General features: G+C 33.4%; 2 protein-coding genes across 2 annotated transcripts; one reads left to right on the top strand and one right to left on the bottom strand.

Moving 5' to 3' along the window:
• Positions 1-277: 277 nt before the first annotated feature.
• LOC144565383 (AmmeMemoRadiSam system protein B) lies at positions 278-3,838 on the top strand. Its single transcript, XM_078315121.1, has 8 exons — positions 278-576; positions 797-881; positions 974-1,042; positions 1,505-1,617; positions 1,709-1,820; positions 2,256-2,399; positions 2,887-3,061; positions 3,412-3,838. The coding sequence occupies exons 1-8, from the start codon at positions 525-527 to the stop codon at positions 3,535-3,537; spliced, it is 876 nt and encodes a 291-aa protein (XP_078171247.1). The 5' UTR covers positions 278-524; the 3' UTR covers positions 3,538-3,838.
• A 2,391-nt stretch (positions 3,839-6,229) lies between these two features.
• Positions 6,230-8,941, bottom strand: LOC144565310 (adenylate cyclase). The gene is made up of 3 exons (XM_078315032.1): positions 8,451-8,941; positions 7,441-7,651; positions 6,230-6,705 (listed from the first exon to the last, which is right to left on the bottom strand). Exons 1-3 carry the CDS (start codon positions 8,544-8,546, stop codon positions 6,389-6,391), a joined length of 624 nt encoding a protein of 207 aa, XP_078171158.1. The 5' UTR covers positions 8,547-8,941; the 3' UTR covers positions 6,230-6,388.
• Positions 8,942-24,861: the final 15,920 nt, after the last annotated feature.

Raw genomic sequence — 24,861 nt, 5'->3', positions numbered from 1 at the left:
AATAATAACTTGCCAAACAAAACTCTTAAATCAACGGTTCAAAAACGTTGCGTTTTACCTCAGGAGTCAGGAGCCTCTTTATAACCATCAGATCTCACCCAACCGACATCTTCTTGAATTCGCATCCTCTGAGATATCTCAAACTTTTGAGTGTTTTATGGAAAATCTCAACCGTTCAAATACGTTCTACACAACTCTCAAAGCACAAATACTACTGCCCCAGTGCCCCCTGCGCTATCCCCGAATAGACACCGTACACGTCGGTCACGCAAAAATTGAGATACCTCAGAGATACGCACTCCATCTTCTTCCCCTCTTAATTAGCCAAACCCACCTCACGCTACCCCAAATTGTCTTCCGATCATCAATCGTATCCAGGCCAATAGTTTTTCCAAATCATGGTAACAACAGGGGACCATGGCTCGATACTGTAGAAATTACTAATTTTAAGTAAGGTACTTCACAAACAATAGGATAGAAGGGCCTGGGTCCCCACTGGTACCCCTATCTCCGTCTCTGGAGCCATGGAGACTGTCAGACGAGCAACCCACGCGGGATCCTGGTACACTAACAATGGTTAGTCTTATCTCGTCTCTTAAAATCTTTTTTCAATTTTTTTTATTGATTAAGTAGAGGAGATTAGTTTCACGTTTGGAGTCTATTTGGAAAGAGAAATTAATGTATTAATTGTTGAATCTTGTGCGTTTTCTTATGCTAGCTATGATAATTTATTTAATAATATTGGTTTCTTACTGCACCATTAAATTATGTCTAATTTTTTGCTGGTTGTTATTAGCTAGCAGATTGGAAGAAGAGCTTGATGGTTGGCTTAGAGCTGCTGGCCTGACAAAATCTGCAGACGTCCGAGGTGTAATTGCACCGTAAGTCGATTTACACTTACTCTTACAAGCTACAAAGCGTTCTGAACTGATCTTATGCACTGATTTTTTGTTTTTAACGTTCATCATTATAGACATGCTGGGTACTCATACTCCGGCCGAAGTGCAGCATTTGCATTTGGCAATATAGATCCTACTAATATGTAAGTCTTCTCATAGAATTGATATTCTTTAAAATTGTGAAATATCAAGCTATTTCTTGTGAAATTTATCATATTTACTTTGGCAATATATAGTTTTTGTGAAGGTTATTAAATTCTCTTGATCACGATTCCGGGTGCTTCAATCATATATTAGTTGCCTAATGCTTTATTGATTGAAGTTTGTTTTCTCACCGACTAAACTTGTTTTCTATCATTTCAGAGTTCTTTTCAGTTTAATTATTACTTAACAGAATCAAAACTTGAAACATTGTTATTTTGCATTCTCAAACTTTGTATTTGCTTTCTAATCAGGGGGTAATCTACATCACAAATTATGCTTTCTCTGTTATTTTTGGCCTTCATTTTAATAGTTTTGAGATATTATAGTTCAAATTCTGGATGAATGGACAAAGCATGGTTAATAACTTTTTGTCTATTATTTCGTTCAATACTGTATTTCAGTTCGAGGGTTTTTCTTCTTGGTCCTTCCCACCACTATTACACTCCTAAATGTGCTCTAACCAGAGCCACCACTTATAGTACACCTATTGGTGACTTGCCAGTGGATCAAGAAGGTATAACTCTCTTTTATTATTAATTATACAACTCCTTCATTCAAGGTAACTTTTAAACTATTCTCTATTAAACCCTTTATTCTTGTTCTAGTTATTGAGGAGCTGAAGGCAACTGGAAAATTTGAAATGATGGATTTGCGTGTAGATGAAGCAGAACATAGCATGGAAATGCACCTTCCTTATCTAGCTAAAGTATTTAAAGGGTAACTTTACCATTTGCAAACAAAATAAATTATAATAATATGCATTTTTACTAAGGAGAAACCCAAAAGTTTTTAAAGATAGCTCTACTATGTAAAGCCAAAATATCTATATTATTATATAAGTGTATTGATGGTTGGTAGTAAACTAGCACTCTGCCAAAGTTATAACTTTGATACGTCCAATTATACTTATAAGTTCGTATTTAGTCTTTCTGCATCTCTTAACTCTTATAACATCACTGTAGTTGCAGTACTTATTTTTAAAAGGTTTTAGTTATTTGACTAATCCTGTTGAAAATGTAAGCCTCAATCCAGCCAAATAAAATTGACAACACAAAGGAGTATTTTACACAGTTACTGGACCATTTTAATCGTTCTGCTTTTTTATAGACTTTAGCTCCATAGTGTTACTGTTCTTTGTAATTTGTCGCACAGATACGAAGTAAAAGTTGTACCCATACTTGTTGGTGCTTTAAGCTCAGAAAGTGAAGCCATGTATGGCCATTTACTTGCCAAGTACATAGATGACCCAAAAAACTTCTTTTCTGTTTCCTCAGACTTCTGCCATTGGGGTTCTAGGTACTTCATAAATTTCTACTATTTTCCCAATTTTACGTGTACTATCTTTTTTATCTTTTTTTGTAAAACATTTGAGAAAAAGCAAATGAATAATTTCTTTTGTGCCTTGCATGGTTATTAAAAGCATCACATAGTTTTAGAAAACATAGAAATTAACAGAAACCAAAAACGTAAAATATTCTGTTGAATGTCATTTGACGTAGTCTTGAAAAGTTCTGGAGTTGTATTCTTCTTTTCTTTTACCTCTGCGTATTTAAGAAATGCAGGCTTAGCACTAGAAAGTTCATAAAAAGCACCTCAAACAAATGTAAAAGTATCTGAAGTTCAGAATAAAGTTTAATGGTAGTATTGGATAAAAAATATAATCAGTGAGAAAAGACATACTATTAGAAAGCAGACTTTTCTGGATTGACGATGCTCTTTTGGCTATTAAAATAACTTCCTCAAACATATTGCAATTATTTTGACTTTATTTTATATCTATCAGGTTTAGTTACACATATTATGATAAAAAGCATGGCCCGATTTATAAATCGATCGAGGCCTTGGATAGAATGGGAATGGAGATAATTGAGACAGGTGATGCTGATTCATTCAAAAGGTACTTGCAACAGTATGAGAACACCATTTGTGGTCGCCACCCAATTAGTGTTTTTCTCCATGTAAGTTGTCTCTCTTGTCCCATCTCTGTTTTTTTATATTCATAAGACTGAATTTATGTTCATCAGCATGCGAACATATTCAGGCCTTAAATTCATGTTCCTGCCAAAAGGGAAGAATAGCACTCTCTTGATTTTGGTACAGTGCTAGCTTGGTATGATCATAATAGCTCTCTGTGGGCTTTAATATTTTGACACAAAAGCTGAACCAGAAACTGGTACCAAACAATGATTTGTATCCTATTGTGCTGGTCAGGCTTGGTATTAGTTCTTCACCTGATTTAACAGCAATAATATCTCTGCTTTTGCATTCTCAGATTTTGATCCCCCTTCCTCTTTTGTGTGTGTTTCAGATGTTAAAGAATTCATCTACAAAAATAAAAATAGGCTTCCTTCATTATGAGCAATCTAGCCAATGCAAGTCCTCACGGGACAGCAGTGTCAGTTATGCTTCAGCAGCTGCCAAGCTGGACAACTAAATTAACTGACAGGATCACAAATCAAATCATGCAAGTCAGGAAAACTTGAACTGACATTGAAACAAACCCTGCCTTAACTCAAATAAAACAGTTTCATCTGTTTGTAGTGGCATCGCTGGCTGTTTCGATTATTCTGGTCAATTGTTCATTCTCTGCAATTTGTTGGCATTTGGATTGAACTTGTTTCCCGTATTTGTTGCATAATGTGTGTGTTTCTGGATATTTAATCTTTATAGGCTGTTTGAAACTTTGAAGCAAGAATTATATTATTGCTCAAGTTAATAAATTACAGTTACTCATATAGCAACCATTTTAGCACAACTGCTAGCTGCTTGTGTTCTGACAAGAGCGTCGTAAGTAGGGGTGGCAACAAGCTAGCTTATTACAAGTTGGGCTCAGCTTGAACTCGTCACGAGTTGGACCGAGCTAGTTGGAGAGTTGGGTTTGACTAGATTTTGTTTTACAAACTTTTTGAATTGAGCTGAAATGAGCTATTTTTACAAATATTACAAATAAGTTTTCAAAGAATTATTAAGTTTTGATATACATTATAAAATGAATACAAATTCACAAATTGATGCTTAGCCGAGCGAGTTAGGCTTCAATTTGAACTCATTAATTTTGGATCGAATTAGTGGTGAGCGAGTTTGTCCTTAATTCGGTCCAGTAACGAATAAGCTGTTAGCGAGTGAGTTAGCTATAAGTCATGATCGAGCCACAAGTCACAACATTTGTTTTGCAGGCCCTAGTCGTAAGGCGTCACTAATCATTATCACAAAGCTAACCACGAAAATGAAAATAAATTGAAGAATGCATATATCACATAAGGAAAAGGACGATACACAAGGAAAAAAATATTCTTTTTTTTTAAATCTTGACAGCGGCTGTCAAGTATAATTTTTATTAATTAAACATAAATTACATCAATCGTTTTACATCAAGAATATCATCTACATCAAACTTCATTAACATCAACATTCGAACATTAACATCTAAACTCAACATCTAACAACTAAAATAACAAAATTAAATAAATCTTCTCTATTGGTAGTAGACATCGACGACCTTCAGTATCGACTGGCCAGTGACCGAAGAAAAAAAGACATCATATTTTTATTTATTTTTTCCGCTAGGTTTGCAGGTGGGAGAGACCGATGCAGCCTCGGCCTCCCCTTTCCCAATCAAACAAATTTTTTTTAATGTCCGTCGCTTTGTTTACTACCGGAAGTTAAAAAGAATCGATTAAACCAAAATACTGACTTTTAAAAGAAAAACTATGTCGTATTATATAAGAATAGTTCCAATCGTCAGACACCATTTATCTCACTCTAAGACAACCTTTCGGCTTAGAACATCTTTTATGTCTTTTTTAATTAAATAATTTAAATTTTCTGGAGGGTTCAAATTATTGGGTAATGACTAATGTAGGTTACACATGAATAATTTACTCGAGTATCCCTGTTTGTAGAATTGAGAGGTCAACCCCGGTTAGCAGAAAGGATATTCTTTGTCACTGAAAAAGCTGGGGACCTGGGGTTATTTATTTAGGGGATGTATTCTCCGAAAAGATGAATGCATGTAATTAAAATAAACTATTTGGTTGTGTTAACAAAATGAAAATCAATGTATTTTCTACATTGCATATTATTGATGACAGAAAAAAAAAAATCATATTTGTAAAACGCATGTAACTAACTTTCGCTATATTAAACAACCAGCTTAATTGCAGGGGAGAACATTTTTGAATGATAAGAATAATCCGAGTAGTAAAGCAGGGATGGCTCTCCTGTTAGGGACAAAGAAGGATGCATATTTGCTTGGAAAGAGCAGCAGCCCGGGATGTGCAAAACTGAAGTATATCGTCTTTGCAAACTGAAATATCCTGGCTCTGCAGTTTGCAGTGTGCGCACAATTCTTCGTTGACATCTTCTGTAATTTCAGTTCTATTTGCTTGCTAGTTATGCTGCTAATATGCACGTACGTAACCCCTTTCAACTTGTTTACTTGTATTGGTCAATGGGACTTCCCAATAACAAGTAACCCCTTCCTGTATTTGCTTGTATATTTTTTTCATGGATTGTCTGAGAAAAAACATTTCGCTTACTGTCTGAGAATATACTACTCTACTGCCCACATTAAATTGAGGTCAAAAAGTTTTACATATTTGTTGGTTGCGTCATCTTGCTTAACTGATTGTTGCATTAACTCAAAAAAATTCTTTTGAGTTAATACATCTGGACCGTTCAAAAAGCTTTAAGATTTGTGTAAATTAAATCCACACTAATGTTAAAGACCTCCTATGTTTAGGCAGGGAGCGGATGGACTCCATTTAAGTCCATTTACAATCAGACGGCTGATATCTATTAACTCAAAAGATGCTCTTTTGAGTTAATGCAGACGATACGGACTCTTGTCGAGGGCAGGATCAGTACCCGCGTTATTTTTCTCCCATCTATTTATTAAGCTGAAAAAATATTTAAAAATGTATATTTGCTTTTCAATGAGAAAAAAAATTAGGCAAAGATCTTAGTTTATCGGTCATCACGCCCCCCTATAGACTCTTATTTAAAGCCCATAAAGAGAAAACAGACGGCTCTTTCCAGCATTATCCTTTTCCACGAGAAAAGTATGGGATGCTCCAAACGATGCCAATAAAACATTTTAGTATCAAATTATTCGGTGAAAAACACAGTTAATGCGGTTGGTTGTCAACTTAATCATACATTGCCCTGCTCAGTGTAACCTGGACAAACTTTTATCAAAATAACCTGAATTTAGATTAGTGACATTGAAAGCAATTTCACCTAATCTTATCAAGCCTGAATTCTGTCACTCGAAAACACCCAATCTCTCACGGAAGCAACTTACCAGCTCGAAATACGCCAAACTTATTAGACTGTGCGTAGACATAGGGGACACCAACCTCCTTTAAGAAACCCTCGAGCAGTCCTTTGGCCCTTTCTGGATCTGTTGTCTCACACTCCACCTCATAAACCATGCCAAAACTGTAACTCGTCTCGTCAAGCTCCAAAACAAGCCCTTCCTTCCAGTCGTACACTGCTCTGACATTCTTAAACCCTCCTAAGCACACAACAGATTTGTCTTCCTCACCTCCCAGCCCGAATTCATTCACAACCTTTTTCATTATATCAGAGGAGCTTGCTAAGGCTGTAATGTTCATATTATTAGCACAAATTGGATATACTTTGGAATCTTAAATGCAACAATTAAAACAGGCCCAGTATGAAATAAAAGTGAAATGGTAGCTCATAACAGAAAACAAATGCATATACATGCTGATCCATTAAGAAAATGACCAAAAATCCAGATCAATCATAAATAACAGCAACAATTTTATATAAAATAACCACTTGCATATGGAGCTGGGCCCAAACCAGGAATCCATATCCTCTGAGGTAATTGAATATCTGAGTTTGGATCAGGACCGTCTGATCAGAATCGGGCCAATCCAGCCCGAAGTGGGATGCACGGGCCTCTTCAATATCCGTGCCAATTCTGATTGGACAATCTGGATCCAAACTCACATATTCCGTTACCTCAAGTGATATGAATTCCGAAACCAGGATAGTAACTAAATGAGCAGTCAGATACACTTCCCGTGCACAAGAATTAACACACCAAAAGGCCTGTTCCTATATATCCATAATGACTTGCATTATCAGCCATGTCTGGTTGCAATTATATGGAGAATATAAGGCTGGCAACTGATCATATATCACGTCAAGCTTTGATCATATAAAAAAAAAAAACAGGTCAGACCTGACTCGGTATTCCCATGTAGCAGTGACAACCAGGTTGGGTAAGCCTAAAAAGGTACAAATCAACATTCAAACCTCACTGGGTAAGCTTAAAGAGAAATACAAGTCAAAAGTGAGGGGTTACCTGTAAGACGCCATGGTTCAGCAACACAGGCGCGGCCTATTGATGGGTCAATGTCTTCTTCTATTTCCTCAACACGGCTTATTCCAGCAGACAGTACAGGACGGGACTTCAGGGAGAGGACGCAACGGGTATCAGAACCATAAAAGCGAAGTCGAAGTGCTGCGAAGGCAGCTGACAGCTCACCAGATAAGCCATCAAAGAAAATGTTTTCCTGCAAGCCCACGTGAGTAATTAATGTGTATTCTACTTGATTCCGATACAAAGAGGGCTACCACTTGAGAAGATCTGACTGCAATTAATGACCAAGTACTGAACTTCTGATAAATCCAATTAAGGGTACTGAACTACAATTTCCAGTTTGACCCACAAATGGTGACCCTTTTTTCTTAACATTTCTTCTCTAACCAAGAAGGAAAATATATTAATTTGGTGAATTACCCCCAGGCCTAAGGTAGCTAAATTAAAAAAACATGAGTACTGATATGCCTGATTCAAACAAATTATATAACTCAAGTCCAACTGCCAGTTTGGGTAAAATGTGAAATAATACAGAACTGACAATTCATTAGAAATCATCTAACACTACAATACTTATTTATTCTTAAGGTAAATTGTAGATCTGATGAACAACAGAACGCGACAGTAAAAATTTTATTCTGTCTTTTAAAAATATATAGAATATCTGATGAACAGTAAAACTCTAGTTGTTAAAAGTGGAATACTCCACCGATTTCATTCAAAGAAACAAAACCTACAAAGTTAACAGGTACTGGTACAAAACCACTGGTACAAGCCCTGACAAAACATGTCATAATCCAACAACATTACATGACAAGCATCAAGCATCTCCTACTACATCACCTACCACATATCAAAATATGAAGTTGGATCAACTACACGTATTACACATACAGCCAACTAAACCAAAAACCAACAAATATCAGAACTACCATACCCTGCAAATTTACCAGAAACACCTCATTTTGCTGGTAAAAAACAGTAAAACTTACCTGGAGATGAGTGCACCGGTGCAAGGTGGTGAGCGCATCAGAAAGAAGCTGGTGTGCTGCGGCGTCAGGAAGTCGGAGCTTAACCTCTACCTCCATTACAACTAAGCTCAGACTTCGAATCGAGTTTAGTGTTGGGATGGGGAGTGAATGCCGATGCGTTGAGATTTGGTGACTGGATCGAGCGACGGGTCTAGGAGCTTGTAAAGAGGATTAGGGTTAGGGTTCGGGGAAAGGGTAGATAGGTTAGAATCGGAGGGCTTGGAAGTGGAGGCGGTGGAGGAAGGAGTGCTGACGGTGGCGAAGCGGAGGCGGTGCGCTTCTTCGAGCTCTTCTCTATCCTCCGCTCTCAGCTCGATTCTGGTGGGCTTGCGGCGGAGCATAATAAGTTTACTTTCGCCAAAGCTCCAGAAAGAAACAGCAAGGGTGCAAAAGACTGCTCGGGATTTGTGCGAGGCCGTATCCGCTCAAATAAGGACGCAAGGTGGGTACGGAAGCGTGGCTGCGGAGCTGTGCAGAGCTTTTAATCTGGTCCGTTCGTTTAAAATCGGACAGACCAAATCAGATCTTTCAAATTTTGAGAATATATATTTTTTTCAATTCAGACAAGATCTGATTTAGTCCGTCCGATCCAAAACAAACGGAGCAGATTAAAAGCTCCGCACAGGTCCGCAGCGATTGGATCCGCAGAGGATACGCTCCCACGTGATCGTTATCTCATAATTCACAACCGTTAAATTAATGAGGAGGGTTCAAATGCCTCCATGTTTTTGTGCCTCCATTATGCCTCCATCTCCCTCCATCATTTTCAAAGTTCAAACAGTCGATCCGAACCGTTCAACCTAAACTCCATACTAAAATATGTTTGGAGACCAAATTTTATATTTTTAGGAATTTTTTTACTATTTTTTTAGATAGGTAGAAAAATACTGTTTTTAGATGGTTCAGATTTACTGATTTTGTATCTATCTAAAAAATAGTAAAAAAATTCCTAAAAATATAAAATTTGGCCTCCAAACATATTTTAGTATGGAGTTTAGGTTGAACGGTTCGGATCGACTGTTTGAACTTTGAAAATGATGGAGGGAGATGGAGGCATGATGGAGGCACAAAAACATGGAGGCATTTGAACCCTCCTCTAAATTAATATGCATAAGATCAAAAGCGGGTGATTTCGGAAGATGCGAATCAGGCATTTAATCGCAAAATGATTTCGGTTTCTGTGACAACGATGGACCGACCACTCCGACCCGGAAATGAGTTTTGATTTATGAATTGTGGTCAGTTTTTGTTTGGTGAGATTCCAGCCTTTGGACTGTGTGGAGCTACGTTGTTGGGCCATGTGGTCCACATTGGGATTTGGGTTTGTTAATTACGAGGAGTTCGGCCCAATTTATTTAATTATTCCATAGATAAATAGAAATTCTTCTGCACCTCTTAAAAGTCTTACCGGCATCCAAAAGGTGTTTATACTTATTATACAAATTGTTAATATCTGAATTCACGAGCGTTTGTAGATAATATATAAAGTGTATATCACTTTCCTATTTCTTAACTGTTAATTTTTTATCTAACAGATAAAAATACAATTTTCAGAATTTACATTATTAACGTAAAGTATAAAAACATTTTCATCGTCAAATATATATACTTTTGAACAGTATCAACATATCTGGATTATGTAAGTTATCTAGTGTTCAAGCATTCTAGTGGGGAATATTTTGTTGATAATTAAAATTACAATTAAAAATATTAATTATCAAATATAATTTTTATTCCGTGTTATATTGTTAGGTGCAGTGTGAGGGTGTCACTGAATATAATACGTATCTTAATCTTCTCATTCTACACTTGAGATACAATATGTAAACTATTAATCACATGATAACAAAAAAAATAACAATAAAGATGCATATGTGATATCTGTCAATTATCGATACATACTCATTGAAAGACAATCTCGACAAGAACAAGATAATCTCCGTGATTTTTATTTTTACCCAAAAAAAAATTATTTTATTATAAATAACCATGGTTTAGCAAAATTTATAAAAATGCCCAAACCGTACAGAATATATACAGTCCGAAATTAAAATTCCGAACCGTATATAATATTTACGGCCTGGTTTTTTTTTCTTTTTGGATTTAAAATTCCAAACCGTATATATTCTATACGGTCCGGTTTTTTTTGGCCCAACTTTGCACATCTGGCTAACATATCAAAACACCTTTAAAAATCATGAAAATTTACCGACAAGCAGTCTTGACTTCGTAGAACAAGACTGTGAAGTTTCATACAAAATCTCAAAACAGACCATGAGATATCAGCTCTCAAAAATTGCCCGAACTGCTGAAGGAGTGCTTCTGAATCCAAATTTGCACATCTGGTTAACATATCAAAACACCTTCAAAAAACATGAAACTTTACTGACATGCAGTATTGAATTCGTAGAACAAGACTGTGAAGTTTCATACAAAATCTCAAAACAGATCGTGAGATATCGACTCTCAAAAATTGCCTGAACTGTTGAATGAGTGCTTCTTAGTCCAACTTTGCACCTCTGGTTAACATATCAAAACACCTTCAAAAATCATGAAAATTTACTGACATGCAGTTTTGACTTCATAGAACAAGACTGTCAAAGCTGCATGTCGGTAAATTGTCATGATTTTTGAAGGTGTTTTGATATGTTAACCAGAGGTGCAAAGTTGGACTCAGAAGCACTCCTTCAACAGTTCAGGCAATTTTTGAGAGTCGATATCTCACGATCTGTTTTGAGATTTTGTATAAAAATTCACAGTCTTGTTCTATGAAGTCAAAAATGCATGTCGGTAAATTTTTATAATTTTTGAAGGTGTTTTGATATGTTAACCAGAGGTGCAAAGTTTGACTCAGAAGCACTCCTTCAGCAGTTCGGGCAATTATTGAGAGCCGATATCTCACGATGTGTTTTGAGATTTTGTATGAAACTTCACAATCTTGTTCTACGAAGTCAAGACTGCATGTCAGTAAATTTTCATGATTTTTGAAGGTGTTTTGATATATTAACTAGATATGCAAAGTTGGGCTCAAAAAAAAAAAAAACGAACCGTATAGAATATATACGGTTTGGAATTTTAAATCCAAAAAAAAAAAAACCGGGCTGTAAATATTATATACGGTTTGAAATTTTAATTCCAGACCGTATATATTATGTACGGTTGGGCATTTTTATAAATTTTGCTAAACCGTGGTTATTTATAATAATTTTTTTTTTTGGGTAAAAATAAAAATCACGGAGATAATCTCTATACAAAAAATAGGGTTGAGAAAATCACCCGTCATTATCTAACAGATTAGTGTGAAAATCATCGCGTTATTCGGTTTGGTATAGGAAAATAGAGGAGCTAATTCCCTTTGTTCCGACCTTAAAATAAATAAATAAATAAAACCTTTGAAAAGAAAAGACTTTTAGCTTCATCAAATAAAAAATAAATCATCCGGTAAGCCTTGAACTTATACGTCAAGTAGTGGTTTGATTAAACCCGGTCCGGTCCGCCCGTACTCGTTACTCGACCGGACCGTGCCCGTGCCCGGGTACACGGGTTCGGGTATGAAAAGGGCTGGATCCGGCTTTTAGGGCAAAAACCCGTTGGAACTTGAACTAAAGTGAACATGTGCCTGCTCGGACCGGTCCGTGAATCCGTGCCCGTGCTCACACCTGTGTACCCATGTACTTGTCCCGGTTTAAAATTTTCAAAATCCCCCCCCCCCCCCCCCCCCCCCCGCCCAACGGCTCATACCCGTACCCTACCCGGATTTGACATTTTTTTTTCTTTTAAAATTTAAATTTCATTCCCACCCAATCAAACCTCCATAAATAGACATCCCTCTCCCTCAATATTTTCACATCTAATTCTCTCATTTTCTCAATATTTTCATCTCTCAATCTCAATCTCAATATTTTTATTATTCTCAATTTTATATTTATTGTTTAAAAAAAATAGTTGTAAATTTAATTCATTCTACGAATACGCAAACGGAATTACGAAGTTCGGCACCTCCCGCAAGATTTTTCCGCGAGTTTTAAAGGTGACATTTATTTTATGTTAGAGTAATTTATTTTTGTAGAGTAATTTAAAATTTAAATTTGATGTTAGATTTATTTTTTGTTAGATTTATTTTTTTAGAAAAATTTAGAATTTAAATTGAATGTGAAGTAATTAGATTTGTTAGATTTGTTAGATTTATTGAATATGTTAGATTTATTTAGTTTATGTTAGATTTGTTAGATGTGAAGTAATTAGATTTGTTTTGAATATGTTAGATTTTATTTTTGAAATTCGGATTTATTTTTAATAGGTTAAAAAAATAGGTTAGATTTATTTTTTTGGAAGGTTAGATTCATTATTGTGAATATGTGAAGTAATTTGATTTCTTTTGAATAGATTAGATTTTATTTTTCAAATTCAGATTTATTTTTAATAGGTTAAAAAAATATGTTAGATTGATTTTTGTGAATATGTGAAGTAATTAGATTTGTTTTGAATAGGTTAGATTTTATTTTTCAAATTCGGATTTATTTTTAATAGGTTAAAAAGTTGGAATACATTCATTTTTGTGAATATGTGAAGTAATTTGATTTGTTTTGAATAGGTTAGATTTTATTTTTCAAATTCGGATTTTTTTTTAATAGGTTAGATTCATTTTTGTGAATATATGAAGTAATTAGATTTGTTTTGAATAGGTTAGATTTTATTTTTCAAATTCGGATTTATTTTTAATAGGTTAAAAAGTTGGGTTAGATTCATTTTTGTGAATATGTTAAGTAATTTGATTTGTATTGAATAGGTTAGATTTTATTTTTCAAATTCGGATTTATTTTTAATAGGTTAAAAAAATATGTTAGATTCATTTTTGCGAATATGTGAAGTAATTAGATTTGTTTTGAATAGGTTAAAAAAATAGGTTAGATTATTTTTCAAATTGGGATTTATTTTTGAATAGGTTAGATTTATTTTTAAATTCGAATTTATTTTAATTTTAAATGTTAGATTCATTTTTAAATATGTTAGATTTTAATTATAATGTTAGATTTATTTTTGAATAGGTTAGATAATTAGAAATCTTTGAATGTTAGAAATATTTTTGAATATGGTTAGATTATTAGATTAAAATTTGTTGAATGTTAAAATTTAAATATGTTATATTAGATTTATTTTAAAAATGTTAGATTTATTTTGAATAGGTTAGATTTATTTTTGAAAATGTTAGAATTTTTTTAAATTTAGATTTATTTTGATTTTAAATGTTAGATTTATTCTTAAATAAGTTAGATTTATTTCAAAAATGTAAGATTTATTTTGAATATGTTAGATTTATTTTTAAATATGTTAGATTTATTTAAAAGAAAAACAAAAAAATGCTGTTTTGGCCTCTATTCCTGGCCGGAACAGGCTGTTTTGGCCTTTGCAGAAAATATGTATTTTCTGCAAAGGCCAAAACAGCCTGTTCGGGCCAGGAACAGAGGACGAAACACCATATTTATCTCTGTTTTTTTATTTTTGTTTTAAAAAATGCTTAGTGAATTTTTAATGTGTTAGATGTATTTTAAAAATGCTAGATTTATTTTTTATTTATAATGTTAGATTTATTTTTAAATAAGTTAAATTTATGTTATGAATTGAAATGTATGTTAGAATTATTTTTTATATGTGATTACTTAATTTTGTCTCTGAAATTCAAATGTAATATGTTAGATTTATGTTAAGTAATTAGATTTATTTTTTGAATAGGTTAGATTTTATTTTTCAAATTCGGATTTATTTTGAATAAGTTAAATAAATAGGTTAGATATACTTTTTGAATATGTTAAGTAATTTACATTTATTTTTTTGAATAGGTTTAAAAAATGGCAACTCCTAATCGCGACTCGGTGGAAGAATTTGCCACGAGAATGTCCCACAAAATTTTTGGCCCCGATATGCCACCACCTAATTATCCACATAATTATCTTGATAGTTCCTCCCAAATGCCACCAACTAATTATCCACAAAATTATCAAAGAAGGGTCCAAATGCTACAACCAAATTATCAACAACCCCCCAAATAAGTGCACCGTATTATACTTCAAATGATCCAAACATATTCATTCCACAAAGAAACATATCAACCGACACCACCATATGCATATGGAGCCACTTCTTCTATAGCATCAAGTCAATTCACTCCCCCTATAGAAAGTACACCTTCGACAAGTGTCCCTGAAATTCAAGAAGAAGGTGTCCCTCCTTCGACAAGTGTCCCCCCACAAGAACCAGTAGGAAACAAGACTAAAAGAGCTCCTGAATACAATCAACCATGGTTTAGTTGGTATAAGGTGACCAAAGATGAGGATGACTTTTTGCAAACCCTTGAATGTAAGGTAAAAAGTTGTAAGAGACCAAATTTTGTGTATAAACAAACTAGTGGTACGACCAGCTTTAAAAAACATGTCGAAATGCATCAAAAAAAGGGTGAGGTTCCAAGTGAAAATGCTGGACCGAGACAAATCCAAACCCTTGTGAACCCGGATGGTACTAGAACCAACCCAAAAATATGATGAACCTAGAATGCTTAGTGCATTGGCCCGGTGCATTACCCACAAAGAACAACCAATAAGTATGGGTGGTTGTATGAGTTTTGCCCGGTTGGTCATTCGGGAGTGTGGTCAACCAATGTACAAGAGGATCCATCATAGAAAGATGGTTAATGAAATAAAAAACCAGTTTATCATTACAAAAAACAAGCTACGAGCTACATTTGCATATCAAAACATTAAGGACTCAATTACCTCTGATATATGGACTGCCGGTAAACATGGACTTGGGTGCTCTTGTATTACCGAACATTGGATCAATGATCAATGGGTATTAAGTTTTCGGGTGTTGGATTCCCCACACACTACAAATGTAATTTTCAAATCCATTATTGAGGTTTTACAAGAGTATAACCTTAAGAGGGATATGGATAACAAGATTTTTTTTCTATCTTATTTGATAATGCTAGCAACAACATAGCTTTCATTGAGATTTTTAAACAGTCACTAAACCCAATTATGGATGGTGCAATGTTTCACCAAAAGTGTGCTTACCACATACTTAACATCGTCGTGAAGGCAGGCCTTAAAACAAAAGTCGTAAACCTATTGATAATTAAATTTAAGAATGCTCTCAACCACATTGTTTCAAACTAAGAAAGAAAATAATGGTTTGCGTTGATGTGTGTCAACTATGGATTGAGCAAGTTGAGAGTACCTTGGGATATAGATACCCGTTGGAACTACCTATATGATGTTAAACCGATGTCTTCCTTACTCAACTGTCATAGGGGAGTTTTTTAGAAGCTCCACCCCCGAGGGAATAGCATTGGAACCCACCGACGGGTAATGGGAGCAACTACAAAGGCTTAGAAATTTTCTAAGAATATTTTTTATAGCAATCGTCCAACTATCATGCCCATACTCACCGATGTCATTTGAGTTGCTCAAACATCTCTACAGCATCTCCAAGGTGTATCTTGAATTGGAACAAGCTGAAACCCACGATAAATTTCTCACGCCGATCGTAGATGCCGTGAAACAAAAATTTCTAAAATATTGAGAATACATCTTCGTCCCGGCATACAAGAAGTATTACACGATGAGAATACTTGAAACGTACAAAGAAAATCTACATTTAGACAAAATCGAGGTGAATACATACGTGAATTCGAAGTTCGATGAGATGTTTAACTTATACAACTCAAGAATGGGTGACAACAAAAATCCATCTTCGTCCCGTGCCGCCGCTAGGTAAGAATATAAATGTGTTTTGAATCTTTATTATTTATAATATCTACATTATTTTTCCACTAATTTTTTTATTTTTTAATAGTTTCACTTCCAAGAGCACTAGCAGTGGTGGATTATTAGCAGATTTTCAGTCGGAGAGTGAACCGCACACATCCACAAACGAGTTATTGAGCTATATGTCGATGCTCAACGAAAGTGAACACGTTGACATCATGGCGTGGTGGAGGAGGAATGCAAGGGCCTATCCAACGCTGGCGATGATGGCCCACGACGTATTTGTCGTGCCCGTGTCAACCGTCCCTTCCGAAAGTTGTTTTAGTTCGGCGAACAGGATCATCTCCGATAAACGCAGTAAGTTGGGTGCACATGTTTTTGAGAGACTCGTGTGCTTGAAAGATTATATTGATGCTGAAAATCACAAGCAACATCGAGATCAACAAGCATCATCCTCCAAAGTCAATGGTATATGAATGAGAACTGCGGCCCGAGGCTAATTAGGATTCAGATGGTGTGGAAGAGAGTGAACAATGGTATATGAATGAGAACTTCTAGATAGGTAGTGTCGGTATAAATTTCTAACCTCTTTTAATCTTTATGGTTATTTTTTAAATTATAATTTCTAAACATTTCAATTAGTTTTAAAATTATTCATTTTAATGAAGAATTACTAACAAAAAAAAAGTTATAACTCCGCCTATGTTATTTTACATAGCCGGTTCCAAGCCCGGAATAAAAGAGGAGGGTAACTTTTATTTTTTATTATATTGTTTTATTCATAATTATTTTTAAAGTAATTGATTTAAGAAATTTTTTATTTATATTTTATTGTTTTAAAGTAATTGATTTAAGATATTTTAAAGTAATTGATTTAAGTGATTTAAGCAATATTATTTTAAAATAATTAGTCATTTTGATTTATACTTAAAGTAATTAATTTAAGCAACATTGTTTTAAAATAATTAGTAATTTTGATATATATTTTATTATAACAAAAATTATTGAGTTCAAATATGCAAACATGTCAAATGAATTTTGATTTATAATTTATTGATTTACAAAGAAGAAGAAAAATATGCTCTTTCGGCTTCTATTCCTGGCCGGAATAGAGGCCGAACAGAAGAAAAAAACCACCTACCCGTGAACCCGGACCGCCCTACTCCCGAACCCGAGACGGGCACGAGTTTGAAACGGGCAGGTAAACTCATGATGTCCGGCCCGTTGTACCCATGCCCGTTCTACCCGTCGCCGGCCACAAATTTTGCCCGACCCGGCCCGCCCTGCCCATTTGCAAACCGCTAAGTCGTCAAGTACTCAAGTTGGACTCGTAATATTTAAAATTAGACGTATATTTTAATTTTTAAGTAATAATTATGGGTGTCAATTCTTTAATGGTATTACAGATATATTCTAAATTAAAATTTTGACGGATACAATATTACATGATTCATAAACACTGAAACGTAAAATTAATATAAACGTATGTTTTTTGTAGCATAGAGGACCTCCATGCAACGGCTCAATATTTGAGGACGATCTGAATCATTCAACTTAAATATGTACTTGCAAATCAAATTTTACATTTTTTTTTAAAAAAAATTACTATTTTTTTAGATATGTAGAAAATCACTTGATCTGAAAATTATGTACCATTCAGATCAAGTGATTTTCTACATATCTAAAAAGAATAAAAAATAGTTAAAAAAATTCTAAAAAATGTAAAATTTGGTTTACAAGTATATATTCATATGGAGATTATGTTGAACTGTTCAGATTGATTGTTGGGATTTTGAAAACTCAAATATTGAGCCGTTGTATGGAAGCCCTCTATACTACGTGTAGCATATTAGCATTTTTCAAATTATATATATCTGCTATTAATAATATTTGATACACAAACCAGCAAACTCTTACATGCAAAACAGCTATAGCTTTCAGTTTTTAAAATCTACAGCTAGACCTCTTGATCATATATAATTTCTCCCCAGCTGGTTCTTTCATGGAACTAGTGGCCACGTTCTTCGAAACAAATAGTAATAATGGACTTGCAGATAACAAAATTCTTACAAATCCGCTTCTCTGTTTCCAATTTTTGCTTTCTGGCTTGTTTCAGGCGTTCACTTAACAAATCAGCTGGTCCACTTAACAGTATTCGTTATTTTATTGTATTTGCAATCTACTTTGAGTTCTCTTTTTGAATGATACATTCAGATAGGAGTGATTAATGAGCGAGCATGACCGAGTTCGAGTATGCTTATGCTCGACTCATTAAGTAAATGAGCGAGTTTAAGCGAGTTGATAAATGAGCGAGTCACGAGTTACATAATATAACAAATTGTCATAATTCATTTAACTCTTTTTTTTGACAATAAAAACCCATAATAGCATCAACATATTTCAAAGTTTCTCACAAAAAAAAGGTTCTCAATTCTCATAAAAATTTTCCCCATAAACTAAAATAGCATCAACATATTACAAAGTTTTTTACAAAAAATAAAATAGAAATCCAAAAGCCGAGAGGGTTTTGGTAATATTGAGCGCTTTAGTTTTGCTAATTTGGTTTGGTCTGCCTACTTTGGCGTATGATACAGGAATTTAATGAGGCAGAAATTTAGTTTGTTGATTTATTTGGGATTGAATGTGACAGGAATTGGATATGGCAAATTCTTAATGAGCGAGTTGGGGTATGCTCATGTTCGACTCATTAAGTAAATGAGCGAGTTTAAGCGAGTTGATAATGAATGGGTTGTTAATGAGTTTTTAATGAGCGAGTCACGAATTATGAGCAATTTAGTCACCCCTACCTCCAGATCTCTTCGTCATTTCATAAAACGATATTTTTGACTAAAATTTAATATATTTAAAGAGGGGAAAAAAATTCTGCTATTCTTTTAATTTCTTAAATGTCTCTGGGTCTTGAAAGTCGCATTTTTTTTATTTTTATTAAAGAGCTCTGCTATACCTCCAGTTTTAAATATTATTCTTAAAAATTAAACTTGTCTTTTTTTTTTTAAGAGAAACAAGAACTTGTATCAATGCACTAAATCATTTAATCAATCCTAAAATAGAAAATCATATTTTGGTATTGAACCTTTGAAGATCACATTTTTTTGGAAGTTATTGTTTTCATATTACATAATTTTCTTGGAGAAAGAAAATACGTGGTGGAATCAATCCTAGAAGGCTATAACCGATTTCCTTCCCTTCTATTTGAATTTTATAATACCAGTGACGAATTATTTTGGTGACGATAATATTTTTTCTCTAATCATAAGTTGATTCATATTAAACGCTAAAATATCATTTGCCTGTTTATATATTTATATGACCATGTGTTCTATTGAATTGTAAAAAGGTTAATTGTTTGACCAAACTTGTTCAAAGAATTTGAAAATTAAAACATAGCAGAATTGGGGCCATATCAGATACCGCACTGCACAAATCAACTTTATTATTTAATTCCGTTTAATTTAGCGCATTTATTAAATTAATTTGGTTTTGACTACCTTTTTTTGTCCCAGGGGTTTTCAGTGATAATCGGTTCCTGCTCGTGTATTTGACTAGAATGATATTTCAAACGCCCCCGACTTAAAATAATGTTTCTCTTTCAAATAAAGTTGTTTTTTCCTAAATATGAAAAAATAAAAATATCGCCACAAGACACATAATTAAACAAAGAATGAGTTGCTTGATACAGCACAAAGATACCTCAGAACACCGAAATTTTTAAAAACACCATTTTCGGAAAATTAATAAACCAAAACACCATTCGTAGATTTTTTTTTATTAAAAACACCATGACCGCTACGGGGGCCAACCGCTACGGGGGCCAACGGCTACGTTGTAGGGGACCGCTACAGCGGCCCGGGCCGCTTTGTACGTCCATCTCCACATAATTAAATCATTATTTTTTAATTGTGTTCAAGGAGAAAGTTTGGAATTAATTTAACAATTTATTTCATTCCAAATGATCAATACCTACTTGTTTTTTGTTAAAAGGTAATAAATATTTACTATCAAAATGCCAACAACATCTTAGCAACCAAAAAATATTTTTAGGAGTGAAAATAAAAAATCGTTTTCTTCACGTCGTTCACCGCTTAATGGTCCCACAAAATCTCATTTCGGGTGCTCGTTTTGTTGACCCGCGAGGCAACAGATCACAATTCCCAATTCGCTGATTCGCTCCCCGACCGCGAATCTGCGATCGAGGGGGAATCTTACGCCGGGAAGATCCTCTCTCGTGATGCGAATCTAACGGCCCTCGTCTCCCCACCAACTATACCCTCCAGCAGCTCTTAACACCCGGCGTTGCAATTAATGCGAGCCGACCCTTAGAAAAAAAAAGTGAAATGCCTTTCTCGTGTTGGACAGTTTCGCATCAAATTCAAATATCAGAGTAAAATTTATATAAAAAATTATAAAGAAAAAAACGAGAACCAGTCTGGAAAAAAAAATGCTCTCAGTTAAGAGAAGTCTATTTTTTCACAATTAAAAAGAAACAAGGTCTGATTTGACCTATACTTGTAAGTTGTAACATTTGATTCGGTTGAATTCTTGAACTTTATTTGTTGAATTTCTGCAAGCTTCCTAGTAAATATGTTATCTTTAAACAAATTAAAAATTCATTGTAACTTTATACTCTTAATTCTTTTATCATAATCTCTATCTGTAACGCTTATTCTTCGTGTCCCTTTTATTTTTTTTTAAGGTTCTTCGTGTCTTATTTTAATCCTTCTTCTTTGATAACCCTCTCTTTGTATTTATTAACTTGAAAATTAAAATGTTTGGTGATGTTTAGTACACCTTCAAACTAAAACAGCAACAATTTTTGTTCAATTTTTTTATTTCGAGTTACCTGAAGCTTCAATAAATTTAGCGAAGCCTCGAGCTTAAATTTCATATTGAAATAATTTGATGCTTTCGAGTATGTGCGGCTAGACCCAAAATTGCAAATATTTGTAATTAAATCAGTAAGTAAACTCACAGTTATTTTGAAGTTTCAAATTTTTTTTATTGAAAATAATCAATGGTAGAGTCATATTGAATCAGGAGTAGACAGTTGAAAATCTGATATAGGTTTGTGTATAATCGGGTAAGTTGCCTATTCTTGAATTTTAAAAATTGAATATAGATCTATGTATAATTGGATATTATCTAATTATGGAGAAAATTCTGTCTATTTCTAGACAACTCACAGTTTGAATTTGTTAATTCACAGCAGTCTACGACTCACTAATCGTACAGTTTTTTTTTGTTGATTCAAAAATCAAAATCAACTGGATTATAAGCAGATTTATTGTTTTGACGATTACTTTATCATGGTTAGAGAATCGAGCAGTTATTGTTAAAGGAAGGGTGAGCAATAATAAGGAAGAGGCACCGTAAAAAATAACAGAAAATAAAAATCAATACTCAGCTCACTGCTTATTGATATGAGTAAGAGTAATGAGAGTGAGAAATAAAAATAAAGAGGTAATTTTAGCTATATAAAATAATGGAAGCAGCTAACTGTCTCCGGCCCTCAGTCCCCTGAAAATTCTCAGACTTTTTACACTAATCCTATAAACAAGTTCATTAGATCCTGTAATACTATGACAACAATCATATAAACAAGTTCAATGGATGTTCTGCAGATGAAACCGCGTGGTCCCAGATGAAAACGCATGACAGCTGTTGGGGACCACCTTCTGTGAACATACACATAGTATCATGTATACATACACATATTATCTTGTGAACATACACATATTATCCTATAAACATACATATTGTGCTTGAAATTATGGCAGTTGTGGCAGTTGAAAGCGCGTCAGAACTAAGCTAAAAAGGGAAGACTTTTATACACGGAGATTTTCGAGAAACTGTAGCCCGAGGGACGTTACCTTTTCTCTAAAATAATAGAGAACTTGGAGCCTAGAAGAGTATGAGAGACAGTAAGGGAAAAAAACGATGTTGTTTTTAATTTTTTTTTTTTTTATATCTTTGCTACTTTTCTTTTTCTTTTTAAATAATTTGTTAATGAAAAATTAGGTTGAGATGGCATCGCGACAGCCTAGCATATCGTGTGCCACATCTTATTAGCATCATAAATAGCAAAGTCAAATAGAATGACTAGATTGAATAAAACAATAATTCACAAGGTTAATTAAATTAATTGAACAATAGTTAAGGCGCCACAATACAATTTTTTTTCAGTAATAAACGCTTGCCCGTATTTTAAAAGGATTACACGATATTGATCGCGTTCTCTCAAGTCAAGTTAAAAGAATAGGGTAAGGCTAAGGTGCTATGGGTTGTATAGCGACCTACGGTGCTACAGTTCAATATTTAAGTTTTTAAAATTCAAACGGTCGATCCGAACTGTTTATCTTGTTCTCCATTTTAATATTTGTTTGGAGACCAAATTTTACATTTTTTGAAAAAATTTTACTATTTTTTTTAGATAGGTAGAAAATCAAATATTTGAATGGTGCATAACTTTTTAGATCAACTGATTTTCTACCTATCTAAAAAAATAGTAAATTTTTTTCAAAAAATATAAAATTTGGTCTCAAAACACATATTAATATGGAGAACAAGATGAACAGTTCGGATCGACCGTTTGGATTTTAAAAACTTAAATATTGAACCGTAACACCGTAGGTCGCTATGCAACCCATAGCACCTTAGCCTTACCCAAAATGGAAGGGTAAGGCTAAGGTGCTATGGGTTGCATAGCGACCTATGATTCTACGGCTCAATATTTAAGTTTTTAAAATCCAAACGGTCGACTTGAACCGTTTATCTTGTTGAAATTTTAATTTTATCTGTCGTTGTATCAAATACTATAAAATGTAGACCTCTAATTTTTTATTTTTTTTAACTTTCGAATTATAATCCGTGAAATTTATATGTCATTTTTTGACTTATTGAATTTTCAATGTTATAAATTACTTTTTATGGTTGTCAGATGAAAGTATATCGGATCTTAATGTAAGTCAAAGAGTGCTTAGTTATCTCATGACAAAAAATAATAATAATATATATGAAAATTTAATTGATATTTTTGTCTTTAAGTTTTTGTATAGTTTATTCCTTGCAGAATATGTGATTAGTAGTTAAAATTTCTCATTGTGATTGTAAAGACTTAAATTCAAATTTCATCACATTATGCATTTTCACATTTTAGAGCATCTACGTCTCTAAAACTCAACAGTGTTTCTAAATAACTGTTAACTACTGTTTAGAAATTATGGTCTCTAAAGTTTTTAACTCTCACATCCCTGAAACTCATTTTAGAGTTTCTATTAAGCCACGTCAGCAACAAATTAAAAAGGAGAAACAATTTGAGCCAATCATTTAGCCAACATAGAGTTTATAAACAGTTTCTTAATAAGAAACTTTCCTGCATAGTTTCTAAATAAGAAATTCTCCCACATCCCTGAAATTGGATTAGAAACTGCCACATCAGATTAGAAACTCTAATAGTTTCAGGAATGTAGATGCTCTTATGTTTAGTCTTTATATTTATATCAGATTTTTATAATTTCGCCCGTGTAATTATTTTCATAATTTATTAATGCAGATTCGTCCTACTTTATTGAACAAAAGTTGGTTAAAGTATATTATAATGACAACTTCATAAAGTGTCTAGGTATAGCACATCTGTTTTCATTCAAAAAATATATATACTTTAATAAAATACATTAGCCAATGATCACGTGGAAAGAGGTCAATATGTTCTCTAATTAAAAATCGGAAATAAAATATTTTTCGCAGAATTAAGCTATCAACATAGAATAACTAGTTAGATGAATACATAATTTTCGTAATATTTCAAAATAAAATACATTAGCCAATTATCATGTCGAAAGAGATCAATATGTTCACTAATTAATAATCGGAAATAAATTATTTTTCGTAGAAGTAAGCAATCAGCATAGAATAACTAGTTAGATGGATACATATTAACTTTCGTAATCTTTCCAAAAATCAAGAATGAAAAACCAAAATATTTTCAAAATCATGAATAATTTTTATAACGTGAAAAAAATGTAGGTATTACCGACAGAGTAACAGTCACCTCATTAAAAAAAATAATCATGTATATTGAATTGTTTTTATATAGTTCGACTACTGTTGTAACTTATTACAATTGTGCTTATAATACAGTGGTTATAGTTCCAACATATTATTGAGAAGATTTGTGTTTAAATTCTAACCATGCGTTATGCATTTTAAATTTTAACCTCTCTATCTAAATTTTAATAATTTACTAGTATTGTGCTCGTACGTTACAACAAAGGCATATTATAAATGAACAATAAAATTTCATTCAAAGTGATATATTTTCATAAAAATAATTGACTAAATGATAAATAACATTTCTTAAATGACATATGAATAACATCTACACGTAAAGAGCATTTCTTAATTCCTCAAATGACATGTATTTTTTTAAATATATTTGACATACTTTTTATAAATAATTATTAAACAAAATAATATATTAATTGACAAATAACATTCTTTATATGATACTAGTTAAGTGTCCGTGCGTTACAACGGGATTGGAATATTATTTTGATTATTTTCTTTAGATGTAATTAATATTTATTTGATTT

The sequence above is a fragment of the Carex rostrata genome, chromosome 14 (assembly GCF_964058835.1).
Source record: "Carex rostrata chromosome 14, lpCarRost1.2, whole genome shotgun sequence".
Lineage (NCBI taxonomy): Eukaryota > Viridiplantae > Streptophyta > Magnoliopsida > Poales > Cyperaceae > Carex > Carex rostrata.
This window is presented reverse-complemented; position numbering and strand designations above follow the sequence as displayed.